Source organism: Myotis lucifugus, unplaced genomic scaffold (assembly GCF_000147115.1).
Source record: "Myotis lucifugus unplaced genomic scaffold, Myoluc2.0 scaffold_421, whole genome shotgun sequence".
In the NCBI taxonomy this organism is placed as follows: Eukaryota; Metazoa; Chordata; class Mammalia; order Chiroptera; family Vespertilionidae; genus Myotis; species Myotis lucifugus.
Genome location: NW_005871469.1, coordinates 566,266 through 584,792, shown reverse-complemented (window position 1 = coordinate 584,792; position 18,527 = coordinate 566,266). Strand labels below are relative to the sequence as shown.

The 18,527-nt window shown below is 43.6% G+C and overlaps 1 protein-coding gene across 1 annotated transcript in view; it reads right to left on the bottom strand.

The window, feature by feature from the left end:
• The window catches only part of HNRNPUL1 (heterogeneous nuclear ribonucleoprotein U like 1), a 32,025-nt gene extending 16,612 nt beyond the window's left edge, over positions 1-15,413 (bottom strand). Inside the window, exons 1-6 of the mRNA XM_006102634.3 lie at positions 15,271-15,413; positions 12,291-12,447; positions 10,739-10,812; positions 8,979-9,118; positions 6,182-6,281; positions 4,407-4,519 (exon numbers count right to left, since the gene is read on the bottom strand). Coding sequence (XP_006102696.1) covers positions 4,407-4,519; positions 6,182-6,281; positions 8,979-9,118; positions 10,739-10,812; positions 12,291-12,447; positions 15,271-15,388 — 702 coding nt within the window. The 5' untranslated portion in view covers positions 15,389-15,413. The remainder of the gene's footprint in view (positions 1-4,406; positions 4,520-6,181; positions 6,282-8,978; positions 9,119-10,738; positions 10,813-12,290; positions 12,448-15,270) is intronic.
• Positions 15,414-18,527: the final 3,114 nt, after the last annotated feature.

Here is an 18,527-nt window from a genome sequence, read left to right as displayed (position 1 = left end):
GGGGAGAGAGCCATAAAGAGAAGTGTTGTTTGTGTACAAATACGGCAGTAAGAGAACACAGGGTCAGGCTGGCTGAAGCATAAAGGACGAGGGGGAAGTGATTTCAGTATAGCTGGAGAGCCAGGCAGTGACCAAATACATTCAGTAACTCTTCATTGAGTCCCTACTGAGCAGCTGAAGTTTAGTGGTTAAGATCCTGTTTTGGAAGGCAGGCTATTTCAGTTCTACCATTTACTATCAAAAAGGGAAGGCCATGATAAGATACTACAGTGCACAGGGTTGTTCTGAGGAATAAGTGGGTTAGTGTGTTTACTCCATAGTGAGCACAAAATAGGGGTTCTCACTCCAAGATGCCAGGCACCATGCTGGGCTGGAGTGTGAGATGGAGACATGGCTCTTGCCCTCGGCATGTGAGGGTCTCTCTGTCACCTTAGGAGTTAGAGCTTTATGCTGATGGCAGAGCAGAGCCCCTGACCTGTTTCAAATATAGAAGTGGCCTGGTTTTCAAAACTGTTTCAGAAAGATCACTGGGTACAGGATAAAGGTTTACAATTAAGCTCAAAACCTGGAATCAGACAGCAGAGTGAAGCAAAGTAAAGTTCAGGGTCCTGATTTAAAGTACAAGATGTGGTATTCTTTTCTTGCGACCTGCCCTTTAACAAAGTGAAAGCCCTTTCTCCCAAGGAGTTTTCTCACCACCCTCCTCCGTGCTCACAGGGCACAGCTCTATACAGTCCTTCCTATCTGTCACCTCAAAGTGCCTACACAGTTCAAGACAACTCAAAGCAGACATGCAAACATTTGCCAGATTAAATCCTGCACCAATCCCTGTAGCATGGTCTCTGCCATGTCTTCTCACCTGAGCATAAATGGCCCCGGTCACCTTTGTTCTAACAAAAATAAACATCATGGGGATTAACCTTCCTTATGGCCACCAGCGTTATTATAGGAACTTATATTACACATAAACTACGTGACAAATCTACTAATGACAGGGCCTTCTGTTCAAGAGGCAAGTGCAGTCCTGTTACTCTTGCTAAAAGTCCTCATGCCACAATTTTTAACACATATATGAAACAACTCATATTTGGGCACAGAGCATTTTTGCCTTCTTTTTTTTTTAAAATATATATTTTATTGATTTTTTTACAGAGAGGAAGGGAGAGGGATAGAGAGTCAGAAACATCGATGAGAGAGAAACATCGATCAGCTGCCTCCTGCACATCCCCCACTGGGCATGTGCCCACAACCCAGGTACATGCCCTTGACTGGAATCGAACCCGGGACCCTTGAGTCGGCAGGCCGACGCTCTATTCACTGAGCCAAACTGGTTAGGGCCATTTTTGCCTTCTTAATCTCACTTAATTCTTTATAACAACCTGCAAACTATGCTGGGGAAGAATTATCGCTATTTTACAGATGAAAAACTGAAGGTCAGTGTTTCCTGAAAGTCACACGACTTTAGTTGTTAGTGACAGAATTAGGTCGAAAGATCAATTTTACTAATTCTCATTTTAAGGAAAATGGGGTAGTATAAAAAGAGAAGGAGCTAATGAGTGGTTGCTATGTGTCAGACACTATGCTATGTACATATGCATTGCCTATTATAGAGGCAGTATCACTGTTCCCTTTATACAGATGAGGAAACTGAGGCTAGAGATGGTGATATATCAAGGTCACATAAATTATTAGTGGACATGGGATTCAAACCCATGTGTTCTTTGTCAAGTCTAGCTCTTAAACAAACAAACATCTATTTAAGTCTTGTTTCTGCTAGCTATTAACTGTCTAGCCCTTGCCAAATTTTGCATTTGAGGGGGAGGGGGTCGTCTCTGTTAAATAAAATTGTGTGTGTGTTTGTAAAAAAAAAAAAAAAGTCCTGGTACCAGTCCGAGGCCCAATGACCCAAAATCTTTAGGCATGGCATTATTCAGTGTGCCATTTTAGTAGCCTCATCTGACCCATCTCCTTGTTGTCATCCCCAAGACTCCACCTGTTGGTTGAAATGGACTATACTGTTCTCTCTATCTGGAAGGCCATTATGTCCTTTTTATTTTGTGAATGTTGAGAACTCGAGATCTGACACAAGTGTCCTCCCCCAGCTTTCTTCAGGTCACGGATTTTTACACCCCTGAGCCTTTTAAAAATTTATGGCATCCTTTGAACAGAGGGAATTGCACATAGAACCTTAAAAAAACAGAAGTAGAGATGATGTGGTTGAAGCAAGAGTCAAGGCCTGGAGTTCTAAACTGCCACACACTGACAGAACCTCATGCTCAGGTGGGACAGAGTCTAGGGAGCATTGTCACAGAGGGTGACATGTTAAATTGCTACAACCTCTTTGGAGTGCAGTCTTGGTGGTAGATATAAAAATTTAAAAATATATCTTTGACCCAGAAGTTATGCTTTTAGAAATAAATACAACTATATTCCCACAAAAACATATAGATATGTAAACTGCTCACTCCAGCACTGCTAAAAGTGCTCCAATGGGGAAGGGGGCCACACAGGAGACCATGTGTGGGAATACAAAAAGATCTTGAAAATACTCTGTTAAGTGGGAAAAAGATAAGCTGTCACTGCAGCATCAACCACTCCAGCAAATAACTTTCAGATCCACCAACAGAACTAAACCAGGGTAAACTGACACATCAGAATACTATACAGACTAGGCAAGAAACTAACCTAATGTCCACTAATAGAGAACTGATTATATAAATATGGCTGATCTACATAATGACTACAGATTACACAAAGAACAAAGAAGTCCTCTAGGAAGTGATATAAAAACATCTCTAGGATATACTTTTAAGAAAAAAAAAGATGTAGAATAACATGTATAAGCTAAGCTGCTTTAGATGAAGATCTGAAGAAGACTACATTGTGCACCCTTTTCTATTTCTTGGTGTTTTTGCAAACCATGTGAATATGTGAATTAACTATTCAAAAATGTCTCTACCTCAGTTACATCTATATTATCTGTGTAGACAGGGAGAGATATAGCCAAGTTTTATTGTTAAATGGAAAAAAATTCCAGGTTTAGAATAGAGTGTAAACATGGCTAATTTTTAAGAAAACATGGTTTTTATTAAAAATACAATGAGGTTACAAAAGATAAAGGAAGACTGAGAAACTGTTTCAGACTAAAAAGATGTGACAAGAGAATGCAGTAAGTGATCCTGGATTAGATCCTGAACTAGAAACAAAATTGCTCCAAAGAATATTGTCAAGACAACAGACGAAATTTAAATGTGGATTGAGGAGTAGATAATAGCATTATATCAATGTTAAATTTAATAACTACTGTGGTTAAATGCATGCTGAAATATCTAGAAATAAAGACATGATGTAGGCAACACACTCTCAAATAGGTCAGACAAAATCATATATATTTGAGAAAATGGTAAAGCAAATGTCAGAATCTGGACAAGACTCTATGAGAGTTTTTAGGGCTTTTCTTTAAGTTTAAAATTATTTCAAAGTAAGAGGGGGAAAAAAAGAAAAAACAAAAAAGGAGTACATGTGTACAAATCTGAGGGAGGGAGAAAACAAGACAGAGGAAGCATCCACCTGGGTAGCCACTTCTTGCCAGGTTTCCCTGGCACATTTTACAAACATCTATAAATCCTAAAGATAACAGTACTAAGTAGGATTTACTGAGAACACACCATGTGCCAGGCATTATTTTCAGTGCCTGACAGATTAATTTAATGATCCCACATGAAATTCTGAGGTAGGTGCAAAGATTGTCATTTAGAGTATACTGAAATATAGGGAGGGTAAGTTGCCCATGGCTGTGAGTGGAAGAGCAGGGACTGGGGTTAGGGAGTCTGGTCCCAGAGTGGACAGCCAGAGTCTATAGCACTGTGTGGGTCACTGCTGTTGGGGACTGAAGTTTGGCAGCAGCTCAGGCACCCTCTATCTTGTTCTGTTTTACATCCACTCCTGTTCTCCTATGAGGCAGTGCAATGTAGGAAGCCTGCCTCAACCAATGTGAGGTGAAGGAAGAGAGAAGTTTAGGGATGAGATGATGCCAAAGTGGGCAATTGCCAATGAGAGCAGACAGGCTATTTGGCAGCAAAGAAAAGCAAGAAATTCCTGGGTTTAGAAAATGTCACTCTGGTATCTAGGAATGGAGGAAGGGTGTGCAAACCAACAACCCCAAACCTCTTCAAGGTGCCATCTAATAGGTTTGCACAAAAGATCAGGCAGGTAGAATGGTAGATTTTTGCACAAAATGACAGCAAACGTTCCAATGTGTCAAAGAGAGACAAAGAGGTATGGCGAGAGTGGCTTGGCATGGTGCAGACAATGAACAGAGGTATTCTGGGGGGAAAAAGTCTGCAGGTCCACCTGATAGGACCAACATTTCGTTCTGCCAACTCCCACAGGCTGCCGGCACTCACCGCAAAGCAGCCAATCACATCATTCTCTGCAAACTTGTCTCCGTAGTTTTCAAATCGGCTATTGGTGGACTTCTTCCCAGTGCCTCCATAGCCATAGGAGAAAGGCTCTTCGCCTGATGAAAGAAATAGGCAAAGGCAGGTTAAACCTGCGATGGTCACAACAGCCTTTATGGTTGTCACAAACTTTTTAAAAAAAATATTTTTATTGATTTCAGAGATTAAAGGGGAGAGAGAGAGAGAGTGAGAGAGAGAGAGAGATCAATGATGAGAGAGAATCACTGATCGGCTGCCTCCTGCACACCAGGGATCGAGCCCGCAACCCGGGCAATGTGCCCTGACCTGGACTCGAACCGTGACCTCCTGGAACCACTGAGCCATGCCAGCAGGGTTGTCACACACTTTTAAGAAAAAACAAACAAACAACTTTCTTTACTAGTTTACTAATCAGATGCTTTTGGGAGGCGGGGGGAGGTGAGGAAGATTCCATTGAAAGGAAGCCCTTCATTGCATATGCAGAACTCCTGAGGGCTTGATGGGTTTAGTGTTAAGTCTGTGAACAGGGGCAGAACTGAACTGTTCTGCACAGAAAGGGAGAATCTAGAAAGAAAGGGAGGGGAAGAAAGGAGCTGGACTAGAGGAAGGCTGTGTGCCGAGATGCAACCCTTCCCTGTGACATTCAATATTCAGTAAATCTACTAATGGCATCAATTTTTTGTGCCAGGGGATCTGGGCAGCAATCAGCCAAGAGGCTGGGTTTTGCTTCTGGAAACCAAGAAGTCTTAACTCCTTGGAAAGACACTGGATTTCCTTAGGCTACAGAACTGGAGGCTAATGCATTCTGACTGAGACCCCAAGAGCCCTGGATGACACCTGGATTATACAGAGATCCTTGGCCAGGAACCCAAGGAGCATCCTGCCAGAAAAGCAAGAGCCAACAAGCTCAGTTCTTCTATGAATCAGCTGTGTGACCCTGGACAGCTGCTTGACCATTCTGAACTTTGTATCTTCACCTGTATCAACAACCCACCACTTACACCTTAAAACTTAGACAAAAATAAAATGAGATGATATGCAAGTCTTAAACAAAAAACATTAATATGTATCAGAACAAAAGCTGTACACTCTTTTTGACCTAACATTTTCACTTTCAAGAATCAGTCTTAAGTTAACAGTCAGAACAATTATATCTCTCAGGTTTAGGAGGTTTTTAGTTTTTCCTCTATTTGTATGGCCTAAATTTTTACAAGGAGCATATATTATTTTTGTAATCAAATGATTATGACCAAGGCAGAAGGTCTCAGCATTGGTCACTGAAATCAGTTATTTGGGGACAGTCATTGCGCCCTGGGGTCCTAGGAAAATTCAAAACCTCTCACAGGGTAGCCCCTGCCTCTGCCAACCAGCCCTGCAGGGCCCCACTGAGTTAGGTTCTGGACAGAAAATCCTAGACAGAACTTAACGGGGCTTAAGAAACTTATTTTTATTTCCAACATGGTTTAAGGACAGGAACATGGTTTAAGGACAGGAGACAACTAATCTTTTTTAAAGAGAACTTTGAACCCTCTCCTAAAAGATGGATACAGTTTTCATAGTGGTCCGTCCAGTTGAATTTTGTTGGCCCACACAGGCAATGGCATATATGTAATCCTTATGTCTGTTCCACCCCAGGCTAATTCTGTTGATTTCAACACTGGGAAGAGATTTTTAGGAAGCGCAAGAATCCAGGGATAGAGGTAACTGCTCTTCTCTGGACTGTTTGGCTGCCCTCCCCTTACCTAGCTGTGTGCTGCAGGAGTCAAGGGACCAGCCGATACGGACAACATGCGGGTCGGGCTCTGTGGATGGAAGATGCTTCACGGAGATTTCCTCATTGATCTGGGGACAGAGAACAAGAGGGCACAGACTGATTCATTCTCTGGAGGCAGGTGGTTTATGAGGCAATATAGGAAGGAAGTACATAACGCATTAAAAACAGTGATGACTTGCCCGGCCACAGTATGGCTTAGTGGTTGAGCATCAAACCATGAACCAGGAGGTCAGGGTTCGATTCCTGGACAGGGCATATGCCTGGGTTGCAGGCTCAGTCTCCAGTAAGGGATGTGCAGGAGGCAGCTGATCAGTGATTCACTCTCATCATTGATGTTTCTCTCTCCTTCTCCCTTACGCTCTGAAATCAATAAAAACATATTATAAAAAACAAAACAAAAAAAACAGTGATGACTTTTGTTGTTGAGGAAAAGGCATCTAAGCTACTCTGAAGCCAGGTCCTCTGAAGGGCTCAGGGGAGTTCAGGACCACAGAGATAGGTTTTTCAAAACAGTTATTTTTATTTACTTAAATACTTTGATTTTTAGAGAGGAAGAAAGAGAAACATCGATGTGAGAGTGAATCATCGATAGGCTGCCTCCTCCACACCCTCTACCAGGGATCGAGCCTGAAACTTGGGCATGTGCCGACCAGGAATCGAACTGGCCCGACCAACTGAGTCATACCAGTCAGGGCTCAAAATAGTTATTTTTAGTTCTAACACTTGCTGCAGGGAAACAAGTACTCATAATATTTGGTGTAGATGGGTAAATTGGTTCAATGTCTGTGGAGGGCGATTTGGGAGTCTCCATTTAAAATTGCAAATGCACAAGACTGTACAACCCAGCAATTTAGTGTGGCACTGTTTATATTACCAGAAACAAATAAACAGAAAAAAATCTGTAAGGCACTGGTCACATTATGGATCATCCAATGAATATGGCACACCACAGATTATGAGAAAATGATGCAGCAGTTAAAAAAAAAAAAAAAAGGCCCTAGCTGGTTTTGCTCAGTGGATAGAGCATCAGCCCGTACACTGAAGGGTCCTGGGTTTGATTCTGGTCAAGGGCACATGCCCAGGTTGCGGGCTCCATCCCCAGTAGGGGGCATGAAGGAGGCAGCCGATCAATGATCCTCTCATTCATGTTTCTCTCTCTTCCTCTCTGAAATCAATTAAAAAAAAAAAAAGATAGTATGGTGTGGCTCAGTGGTTGAGCATCGACCTATAACCAGGAGGTCACAGGTTCTATTCCTAGTAAGGGCACATGCCTGGGTTGCATGCTCAATCCCCAGTAGGGGGCATATAGGAGGCAGCCAATCAACTCAATGATTCTCATCATTGATATTTCTTTCTCTTTCCCTTCCTCTCTGAAATCCGTAAAAATATATTTAAAATTGATGGGATAAGAGAGAACTTTGTCCATTTCATTGGCTGTGTTGCTCTATGAGCAACACACAAAACAACGGGTAACTTACAATCAACAGTGTCTAAGAGTCAATGAAAAGCAATAACCCTAGGTCTCAGTTTCTACCTCTAAAAAAATGGAGTTAACAGTTCCTATTTCATGATAGCACTGTGAGAATTAACGGAGATATCTGTGTAGAGCTTGGCACCATATCTTATGCGTGCAGTGTTCCATAAATATCAACTATCATAAATGTTTTGATACATAAAGGTAGATACACAAGAAATTGTTGCCCTAGCCAGTTTGGCTCAGTAGATAGAGCGTCAGCTGTAGACAGAAGAGTCGTGGGTTCAATTCAGGTCAAAGGAACATAACTCAGTTGCAGGCTCAATCCATGGTCCCGGTTGGGGTGCATGCAGGAGGCAACCAATTGATGTGTCCCCCTCACATCGATGTTTCTGTCTCTCCCCTTCCCTCCCACTCTCTCTAAAAATCAATGGAAAAATATCTTCAGGTAAGAATTAACCAAACAAAAAAGGAAACAAAACCAACAAAAAAATTGTTAATACAAGTTACCTCTGGAGTGTACAAAGGGGACAGGGAGGATGTGAGCACAAATTTTGCTCCCCCCTGCCCCATACTGTTCTGTACCATTTGAACTTTTGTTAAACAGAAACATGATATTCTCATAAACATAACCCGACACAGAACTGCAGAGAGATGATGGTGGAGGGTAGCCTGATGGCAGAACCCTTCTTTGCCCTGCTCTCCCTCAAGCTTTCCTCTAACTGGTGCTGCCTGAGTTCATTCTTTCTAGCTCAGTTTTCTTCCAAACAACTCCTTTTCTCAATTCTACAAACATGTCACCCCTAGAGTGGTTGGCAAATCCCACCAAGGAAAAGTCTGCTTGATGAAGAAATGTACGGTAGGCCTGCTTTTCTGATATAGTGTTTAGCAATGGTATAGTTCTCTTAAGTTCATTATACTTTTTTTTTTTTTTTTAAAGATATTTTATTGATTTTTTACAGAGAGGAAGGGAGAGGGATAGAGAGTTAGAAACATCGTTTTCTCAATTCTACAAACATGTCACCCCTAGAGTGGTTGGCTGTATAATATCTGGGTCAAATCCCACCAAGGAAGACCGGAATCGAACCTGGGACCATTCAGTCCACAGGCCGACGCTCTATCCACTGAGCCAAACCGGTTTCGGCGTTCATTATACTTTTTTAACATGAACACAAAGTCTATGCTCAATCAAATCTCTTAATATTGTGGTCTGGCCAAGGTGGCTGATGGCAGGCCATTCCAAAGGATGAACCTGCTTTCTGCCCCTCTCCCCTCTGTTGTTCCCACTCACCTTCATCTCAAAGCACACACGGCCCCTTCTGACCCCATAGCTGGCACGGGCTCCTGACCACAGGTATGCAAAGCCCTCAATTGTAAGTGGGTAGCCACTACTCCGGTCTCGGGCCACCTTGAAGTGGAGATCACAGTTATCTGTGGAGGAAAAAGACTGGAGTTTGGTTGATGTTTTAAAGGTCCCAGAGGCATGCACAGGCAAAAATTAAGTTCCTTCAGAATGTTAACGAGGAGTACACAAGCTGACACATTGTGGGGACAGGCTCACGAGAAACCAGCCACACCGCCTCGCCAATCTCCCTTTCAGTAGAAAGGGTATGGACTATTGCAAACTGGCCTGCACAGGATCAAAGCAGCTACTTCACATAGAAACTGGGGTCCTTCACCTGGATGGGGTCCAAAGACAGTCACTGGGAGGCACCTTTGGAAATTGCACACAAATGTCTTTTACAAAGATATACACTTGTTAGGGTCCATATCCTCACCAATTTCAAAGGATTTTATATTCATAAAAAATAATCCCCACTACCATTCACTTCAACCATCTCCCTGTGCTAACACTATCAGTAAGGAAGTCAGACTCCCACCTCCAACAGCTGCACAAATATCTGACCCTGAATCACACATGACAAGGCACATAGGCCCCCACCTCCTCTTATAGGCCTAGGACTCTCCTGCTGTAGCTCGGACTCTTCCCACTCAAGGAGCCAGCCATGCCTCTAAGAATCTTTCCTGAGAGAATCTTTGCTCTTTTCTCTTAAAGCAGAGGTTCTCAACCTGTGGGTCGAGACCCCTTTGGCGGTCGAATGACCCTTTCACAGGGGTTGCCTAAGACCATCCTGCATATCAGATATTTACATTACGATTCATAACAGTAGCAACATTACAGTTATGAAGTAGCAACAAAAATAATTTCATGGTTGGGTCACATGAGGAACTGTATTTAAAGGGCCAGAAGGTTGAGAACCACTGTCTTAAAGGCTAAATGCCACGGTCTGTACATGTGGCATTTGATCAGATGCTGCTTCATGGACCACTGCCACTCAGTACTTTAAAAATGGCTTTATCTTCTGAAAGCATGTAGTCACTGCTCTATAAATACGAGCTATGCAACAAAATACATGAACTGTTATTTACTTTTTGCTGTTGAAAAGGCCAGTGTTGTTAGACCTGGGTGCATTTAAAAATTCAGATTCACAGTCTCTACCATTTTGATTCTGTCTTAGGTCTGAAGAAGAACAGGACCTCTATATCATTCCTCTAAGTGTTTAGATAATGTAGTCAAGGGGAAAGCCACTTATCCAGTGGAAAGAAAACTGAACTGGCGGACAAAGAGCAAGGCCGGCCAGGTTAATGCCTCAGAGGACAAAGTGGCATTGGTTTCACGTGAGCAGCTAATGGAAACTGGTCGCAAAAGAGTTAAGTTTCCCCAGAAGCACTCAGGTTCCCTTCCTGATTAGATTATAACCCCCAGTGTGTACAAGGTGTTCAGGGTTTTCCCAACTGCTCTTATCCTTCCTCTGTAGAGTGTCACTGGAAGTCCTTTGAGGTATGAGAGTATGGAGAGAAGCTCAGAGAAGTAGAACGACTTGCTCAGGATTCCACAGTTTGAGCCGGGAGCAGATCTTGTCTCCAAACCAGCACCCTATCTGGACTTACACTGGCTCTGGATGGTGCTAAGCAGAGATTCTGTTAAGGTCAAGGCAGTTTCCAAATAGTAACTGGAAGGCAGAATCAGATAGGCACATAAAGACTCACATGTGTCGATGGCAACAAGGGTGTCATCAAAATCATCTTCATCCTCTTCAGCAGGAGGCTGAGGAGACCGACCCCTGTGTCAGAAATAGGGGTTAAGTCACATGAGAACAGCTGAACGAGCGCAGAGGAAGAGAAATGAAGGTTCTGCTGGAATGTACAAGTGGCCTTCCCGGATTTCAATTTGTTCCCACAGAGTTTAGCAAAATAACTCCCCCCCCCCCCCCACACACAAAAAAAACCCCCACCCAACCCTCTGTTAATCCTACATCCTTGCAATGAGAGCAATGATTGTTAACTCCTGGTGGTAGTGGTGGTGGTGGTGGTGGGGGGCGGGGGCAGAAATAATAGAGGGCATGCTCTGCTAAAGAGGGCCATCAGTCATTTAGAGAACTTTTTCAAAGGAGACTCTTCTCTCACACCCCAAGATTCTGACCCATAACCTCTGCATGCCTCCATACTGAACTGTTACTAAAGAGAGGCTGTGGTAGCCCAAAGGGTACTTGGGCAAGGAAGGGGAATGTGCAAAGGCTTGGCTAAACCTCAGTAATGACAATGTGTTCACATACCAGGCTTCCTAAAAGTTCCCATCTGAAAGGTATGTAATGACCCATATTTTGTCTTTGCCTTTCATACATGCTCGGGGTTCCGGGCTCCATCCCCAATAGGGGGCGTGCAGGGGGCAGCCAATCAATGATTCTCTCTCAACATTGATGTTTCTATCTCTCTCCCTTCCTTTCTGAAATCAATTAAAAAAAAATTTTCTTTTTTAAAGAAGAAGGACTCGCCCAGGTAGGAAACAAAATGTGTCATATGACTAGTCCAGATGAATAGAAGAATGGTCATTCCTACTTTCTGTGATTAGAAAAGGCTTCATACAAGAGCTGAAGGAGGGTAGGAAGAAGGTATAGGACTGGACTTGGGGTGAAGGGAGGGGGAGGGCTTATCAGAAAAGGGAAAAAGCAAATGATCAGGACAGGGAGGCCCTGCCCTCCTGTGAGCTTCTAACACTCACACTCACTTCTGTGGCTTGTGCATGTGTTTGACTGAGTCCCTACACTGGCAACAACAGAAAGACAAATCCACTGTCCAAATAATCTCTTTCCCCAGTGTCCAAACCAGGTGAGAAAGCACTATGAACACTGACAATGAATGAATGAGTAAATGGATGAAGGGAATGTGTTTGAGAGAAGGGCGAGGAAATAGATCTTTTTTTTTTCTCTCCCAATCAAGGGATACTGAGCAGCCATTATGAATAGGACACTATGCAGGACTGCAGGGCAGTGGGGCAAAGGACTGAAAAGGTAGGCTGGTATCTTACACCTGAAAGGCTAAGATGTTTGGACTTGACCCTGTAGTAAGAGGAAGGGCCAAAAGTTTTGGGAAGCTGAATTTGATAGTGAGTGCAGGAAGAAGTGGGGGGAGAGTGCAAGAGCAGCGAGAACCCTGCTCTGCCTGCTCCTCTGGGTTAGTACAAAGGCCCTAGCAGGCACTGGACTACAGACATAGAGATCTACTGGAACAAGAATGACTACTGACTGCATCACACACTTACCTCCTATCTTCTCGGTGCTCGAAGTATCCCCTTCCCCGGTTTTCTTCATAAGGCCTCTTGCGACTCTGGAATTGTTGTCTGTCTGGCTTGAATTGAGATGCATCAGGCTGGAGGAAGCTGGTGGGTGGTTCTTGCTTCACCTCTGTCTTCCCTTCCACTGTCAGGACAATTCCAGATGGTCAAGACACTCAGAAATTCCTCAGTTATCAGTTTTCTGGTCCCCTTTACCTGAGGACAGTGATGGCGAACCTTTTGAGCTCGGCGTGTCAGCATTTAAAAAACCCTAACTTAACTCTGGTGCCGTGTCACATATAGAAATTTTTTGAGCCAGAACCGGTTTGGCTCAGTGGATAGAGCGTCGGCCTGCGGACTGAAAGGTCCCAGGTTCGATTCCGGTCGAGGGCATGTACCTGGGTTGCGGGCACATCCCCAGTGGGAGGTGTGCAGGAGGCAGCTGATCGATGTTTCTCTCTCATCGATGTTTCTAACTCTCTGTCTCTCTCCCTTCCTCTCTGTAAAAAAAATCAATAAAATATATTTAAAAAAAAAAAAAAAAAAAAAAGAAATTTTTTGATATTTGCAACCATAGTAAAACAAAGATTTATATTTTTGATATTTATTTTATATATTTAAATGCCATTTAACAAAGAAAAATCAACCAAAAAATGAGTTCGCGTGTCACTTCTGACACGCGTGTCATAAGTTCGCCATCACTGCCTTAGGAGATGCTGGCAGGATCCTGACTGCATTGATAAAGGGCTGGGCACAGGCAGCCTGCTGAATTCAATGGAAGCCTGCTAAGGGAGCCAGAAGGCTGTACTAAAGAATAGGGTTAGGACAAAGGGAGGTCGGGGATGCCTGGCCAGCACATCAGCACTGGCAGTTGATGAGATGACAGTTGTCAGATAATCTTAGGCTTCATGGGGAGGCAGAGGGGACTTCAGCACTAAATCAGAACAAGCTCTCTAAAGACCTACCTAAAGCTGGCATAGCTGCCTCTGGCTAATTACAAAGGGCCTATGACAATTGGCAACCACCTTGGCCTGCACACAGGGGGAGGGATCCCGAGAGGACTTCTAAGATCCTTTTAACCTGAGATTTCACGAGTCCATTCAATTTCTCCTCCCAAAGAATTGCTCCATCTCAGTTCTTATAAAGCTCCTTCAATCTTACAAAGGAGGGGGGAAGGTCCATTCAACAATGTGCTGTCATTCTGCAGCTAACTCCACTGGCTTTAATCACTCCAGAAGGGAGGGTCTTCATTTAACACATTGCTGACCGATCACGAGAATTCTTCCTTCATATTACACAGTGTTTTACAAAATATCATACTTTAAAGATATTAGCTTGTAAGAACATGTAATAAATAACTTCAAAATGCAATGGGTATTTAATTTTAAAGTGTGCCTTTAACATTTATGTAAAATGTTTTTGGTACTCGTTCAATAGAAACTTATCTGGCCACTGGGTAAAACTAGCAATAAAACTCCTGGTCTGCAATGTGTTAAGCCAGCCCTTAGGTGTGATGGTCTCAGTGAATCATCCTGAATAGAAAGTCAGGATGGGATAACATGCCGTGGACCACAGGAATGTCCCAATCTTAGTCAGACTCCAAGAATCAGTACCTAATCGAGAGCAAACCCTGGATTCAACCTAACCTTACTTCGTCCACAGCATCTACAGTATGCCTGATACTGTAGATCACTTACATCTACTTGTCTCAGCACGCAACCCAAGACCACCTTGGACCATGCCCTAGTTTGGGCATGCAGACCAAATTTCTCAGAGAAGTTCTCCAGGACAGGGACGGTGTTCACCCATCTGAAGAGGGCCTGCCTGGTTCCCAGCACAACCCTGAGCTCACAGGAGGCCCTGATAAATGTCTGTCAATAATAGCACAAAAAATACTCTCCTTGGGCCAAATGATACCACAAGTCTCACAGAGTCTGACATAAATCTGCAGTTTAACCTACATTTATTAAAATCCTGACCCACCCACAAGAAATGTGTGGGGATTTCACTTTGTGGATGAACCAGAATGGAATTAGATAGACTCAACTAGATTCACTATGGCACCGGGGCGACAAAATAGTGAAAGGAGCACCAGACTAGGAGTCAGTCCAGGCTCTGTCATTACTCAAGAGTGGGACCCAGTCTTCCAAACAGTAGGACACAAACACAGTGTCCCAGGAGCCAATTTCCTGGGTTCTAACCCAAGCTCTACCAACAGACAAGCCATATCCCCAATCTATAAAACAGGGAGAGAACTGGATTACATGTGTTCCCAAACTGGCATAATGAAAATCTTTGTTCTGCGAAGATATATTTACATGTTTAGGAAATCCTAAACCACATGACAGAACTTTTTTCAATCCAGGACTTCTCAGGGCTTTTAATACTCTGAGCACAGTGACTTTCCCAGAGGTGGTAAAGTATATGCGCGTTTCCAGATGTTTGGGCAAGAAACCCTTTCTGAGATGTCCCTAATGACATCTCCTGGAACAATATTCTTCAGAGCATGGGAAATACCTGACTAGAATTAGACTAGATTTAGAAGGTCCTTTCTGGCTTCCACATTCAAAGATTCTAAATAAGACCCAAGTAACTGCTTCCAGGTCTGAATTTTCCAGGGTGCTGACACTAACATCTGAAAACATAACCATGAAGACTCCCCTCTTCTAACACCTGGAAGCGGGACTATGTTCTTTCTTTTAAAAGAATCTTGCCAGAGTGACAAAGCCCAAATGGAAGATGCAAAGTCTCTCTGGAAAGATGGGATCTATGTAGAGGGTAAGGGCCATGTACACCGGGTGGGGCAAAAGTAAGCTTACAGTTGTGAGCATGCAAAATACAGAGTTTATTCTTATATTATTATTTATTAATTATTGTATTTTCCATACAAAAAATTGTAAACCCACTTTCCCCCTACCCTATAGATTCCATTTCCCTCAAAAGAGATGTACCATGTGTACTTTCCTACCTGGGCGATAGGCCTGCTGCTGCTCCATTTCCAGTGGTCTTCTCTCATAGCCTGACTCGTTTTCTTGTTTGATGACCTGAGTCTCATAGAATTGGTTCTGCCTGGTAATATTGTCCATGACATCTTAAAACAAAAAACAGACATTTAGAAGGGTTCTTCTTGGGACTAGAGGTGACTTTTTTATGCTACCCTAGGGACAGTCAGTCTGCCAGAGGCTAAAATGTGTGACAACACCTTCAGATGGAAACCTATCTGGGCAGTCAGCAGTCCCAGCTGCCTAAGGACATGCTCTCTTGCCCCACAGAAGGCTGAACATCAATCTATGACTGGGTTCTACAGAATCCCAAAATAGAAAACCAATGGAAGCAGAACTGCTCTGGTTGAAGCAAGGAGACAAGAGGCTCAAAGAAGGGGCCCAACTTGCCCTTGCCCTCTAAGACTCCACTCCAGGGTGAAAGGCAACTCAACAGACACATAGTACTCTGTAGAGCACAGTTGAAAAACCAAAGGCCTACTGGGGCAGGGACAGGGGGTACAAGGCAGGCCGGAGGGGGTCAATGGGGGATAAAAGGGAACATACGTAATACTTTCAACAATAAAGAATTATTAAAAAAAAAAGAAAAAACCACAGGCCTAACTGTTCTGTGACAAGTTATAGTGCTTAGGGAGGGAGCTACCTTCAGGGAACAACCTTTAAGTTTAGAGCACAGGCACAGGACCTAAACAGATACTTCTCCAAAGAGGACATACAAATAGCCAGGAGACATATATGAAAAAATGCTCAACATCACTGATATCACCGGATCATCAGAGAGATACAAATTAAAATGACAATGAGGTATCACTTCACACCTGTCAGAATGGCTACCATCAACAAATCAACAAACAAGTGCTGGTGAGGTTGTGGAGAAAAGGAACCCTAGTACACTGATGGTGGGAATGCAGACTGGTACAATCACTATGGAAAACAGTGTGGAATTTCCTCAAAAAAGTAAAAATGGAACTGCCATTTGACCCAGTGATCCCACTTTTAGGAAAATATCCTAAGAATCCTGAAACACTAATCAAAAAGAATATACGCACCCTTATGTTGACAGCAGCATTATTTACAATAGCTAAGATCTAGAAACAGCCCAAGTGCCCATCAGATGAATAGATAAAAAAGATGTGGTACATTTATACAATGGAATACTGTGCAGCTGCAAAAAAGAAGGATCTCTTACTCTTTGAGACAACACGGAGGGACCTGGAAAGTACTATGCCAAACGAAATAAGCCAGTCAGAGAAAGACAAATATCACATGATCTCATTTATATGTGGAATCTAATGAACAAAATAAACTGACAAACAAAATAGATCCAGAGACATGGAAGCATACAACAGACTGATGATTCAGGGTGGGGGTGGGGGGAGGGGAAAAATTAACCAAAGAACTTATATGCAAAACTCATGGACTCAGACAATAGTGTGATGAAGGCCTGGGGAGGGGAAGGGAGTCGAGAGGAAGGGGGGGGGGGTCAATAATGTGGGGGGAGAAAAGGGGACATTTGTAATACTTTCAATAATAAAGATAAATTTAAAAAAGAAAATAAAAAAATTGTCTAGAGCTAAAATCAATTCTCAGCCCAACTCAGTATTCCCACCTGCACACCCCACCCTCCTAAAGACTGTCCTCCACCCTGCCAATAGCTGCAAAGATAAGGGGCAACCGTCTCAGCTGAAGGGGAAATGGGGAGAAAGGAAAGGAATTGTTAAGAAAACAGGAATCATGTCCTGAAATATTTGGAGTTAGGTAGGAAGAGTTTTGGGAAGGTGTCTTGTGGGTCCAGAAGAAACTTAGCTGAAGGGTGGTATGAATAACAATATTAACTATTCATGGAGTGCATACTACACACCAGACCCTGGGATACAGATGAGAATACACTTGCTCCACTGAAGCCTCCAGTTCAAGAAAGACATACCCACATTAAACAAATACACACACAAAAACTAATTATGACTGTGTTAAGGGCTACAAACAAGTACCAGGAGCTAAGACTGGGACTCAGACAAGTAAAGATAAATGATGAGGATGGAGAAAACATTCCTGGGATTGGGGTAACATGTGAAAGCTCAGAGGTGAGACTAAAACCAGAGTACCAAGCCTGAAATTTACTCAAGAACCTTGCAGCCAAACCCAGAAAGAAGTTTGGAAACCTAGGATGGGCAGCAAGCAGGCTCTCCACCCCAGGGGCAAGCTTGTCTGGGTGCCTCTAGGGCCCTGTAAGTGACTGTGCCAGGACCTGTGAGGCACAACCACAGGGAAGGAGAGACTTTTCTGCCATTTGCCAACTGACTGGATCCTTTCTCAGAGGACAAATACATCTGGGCACAAACTAGGTGCAGCTCAAAGGGAGGAAAGTTACAGATAACATGGCTTGTAACAGGTCTGTTTACCAGAACTGAAGAATGGTTGGAGGGAGGCATGAAGAGGGCTCAAAGGGTTTTGTTATAGGGGTAGGGGAGAAAGAAATAGTATATCTCCTTAACTGGAACACTGGGTGCCCCTTCAAACCATTCTGTTTCTCTCAGACTCCAAGCATAGTGCTCTTCCCACAAAGCCTCACATCTCTTCCAGAGCATCTCTCCTGGGTCCACAGAGGCAGCCTTGCCGAGGCACGCTGTGATTCTGGGGTCCTCCACTCTCTAAAACACCCACCTCCTAGGAACAGGCAGGCCCAGGGCTAAGCTCCTTAAACATGTGACCTCATTCCTAGCTATCCAGGGGGCACTATTATTATCCCTATCTTACACACAAGGAAACCAGGACTCACAGAGGTGAAGTAACTTGTTCAAGTCATGGAGCCATATTGAAACAAAGCCTGTCTTGAATCTAGAGTCCGTACTCTGAAGCACCTAATTCACTTTCCTGAGACACCTCTGGCCACTGGCCCTTCTTCTGGCATTCCTGCCAGGGGCTGTCCTGCCCTAGACCTGCAGGCTGGGCCACTCACTCCTTTCTTCAGAGCTCTTCAATGGAAAGTATTCTTCCCAGCATTTGGGTCCTGGACAACCCCCAGGCCACCTTCCACCCCAAATCTACACTCGAGTTGCCCCCCTCCAGGAGATCCCATCTCTCATGAACAAGTGAGTACCCAATACTAACCCCAAATCTTTTCTCTTCCCTGACCTCCTTATTCTTCTCATTCTCTTAGCCCCAAGGCCCAGGGTGCCCTCTTTTCAAAGAGTTAACCACAAACCCTGGATGCCAGAGTCCT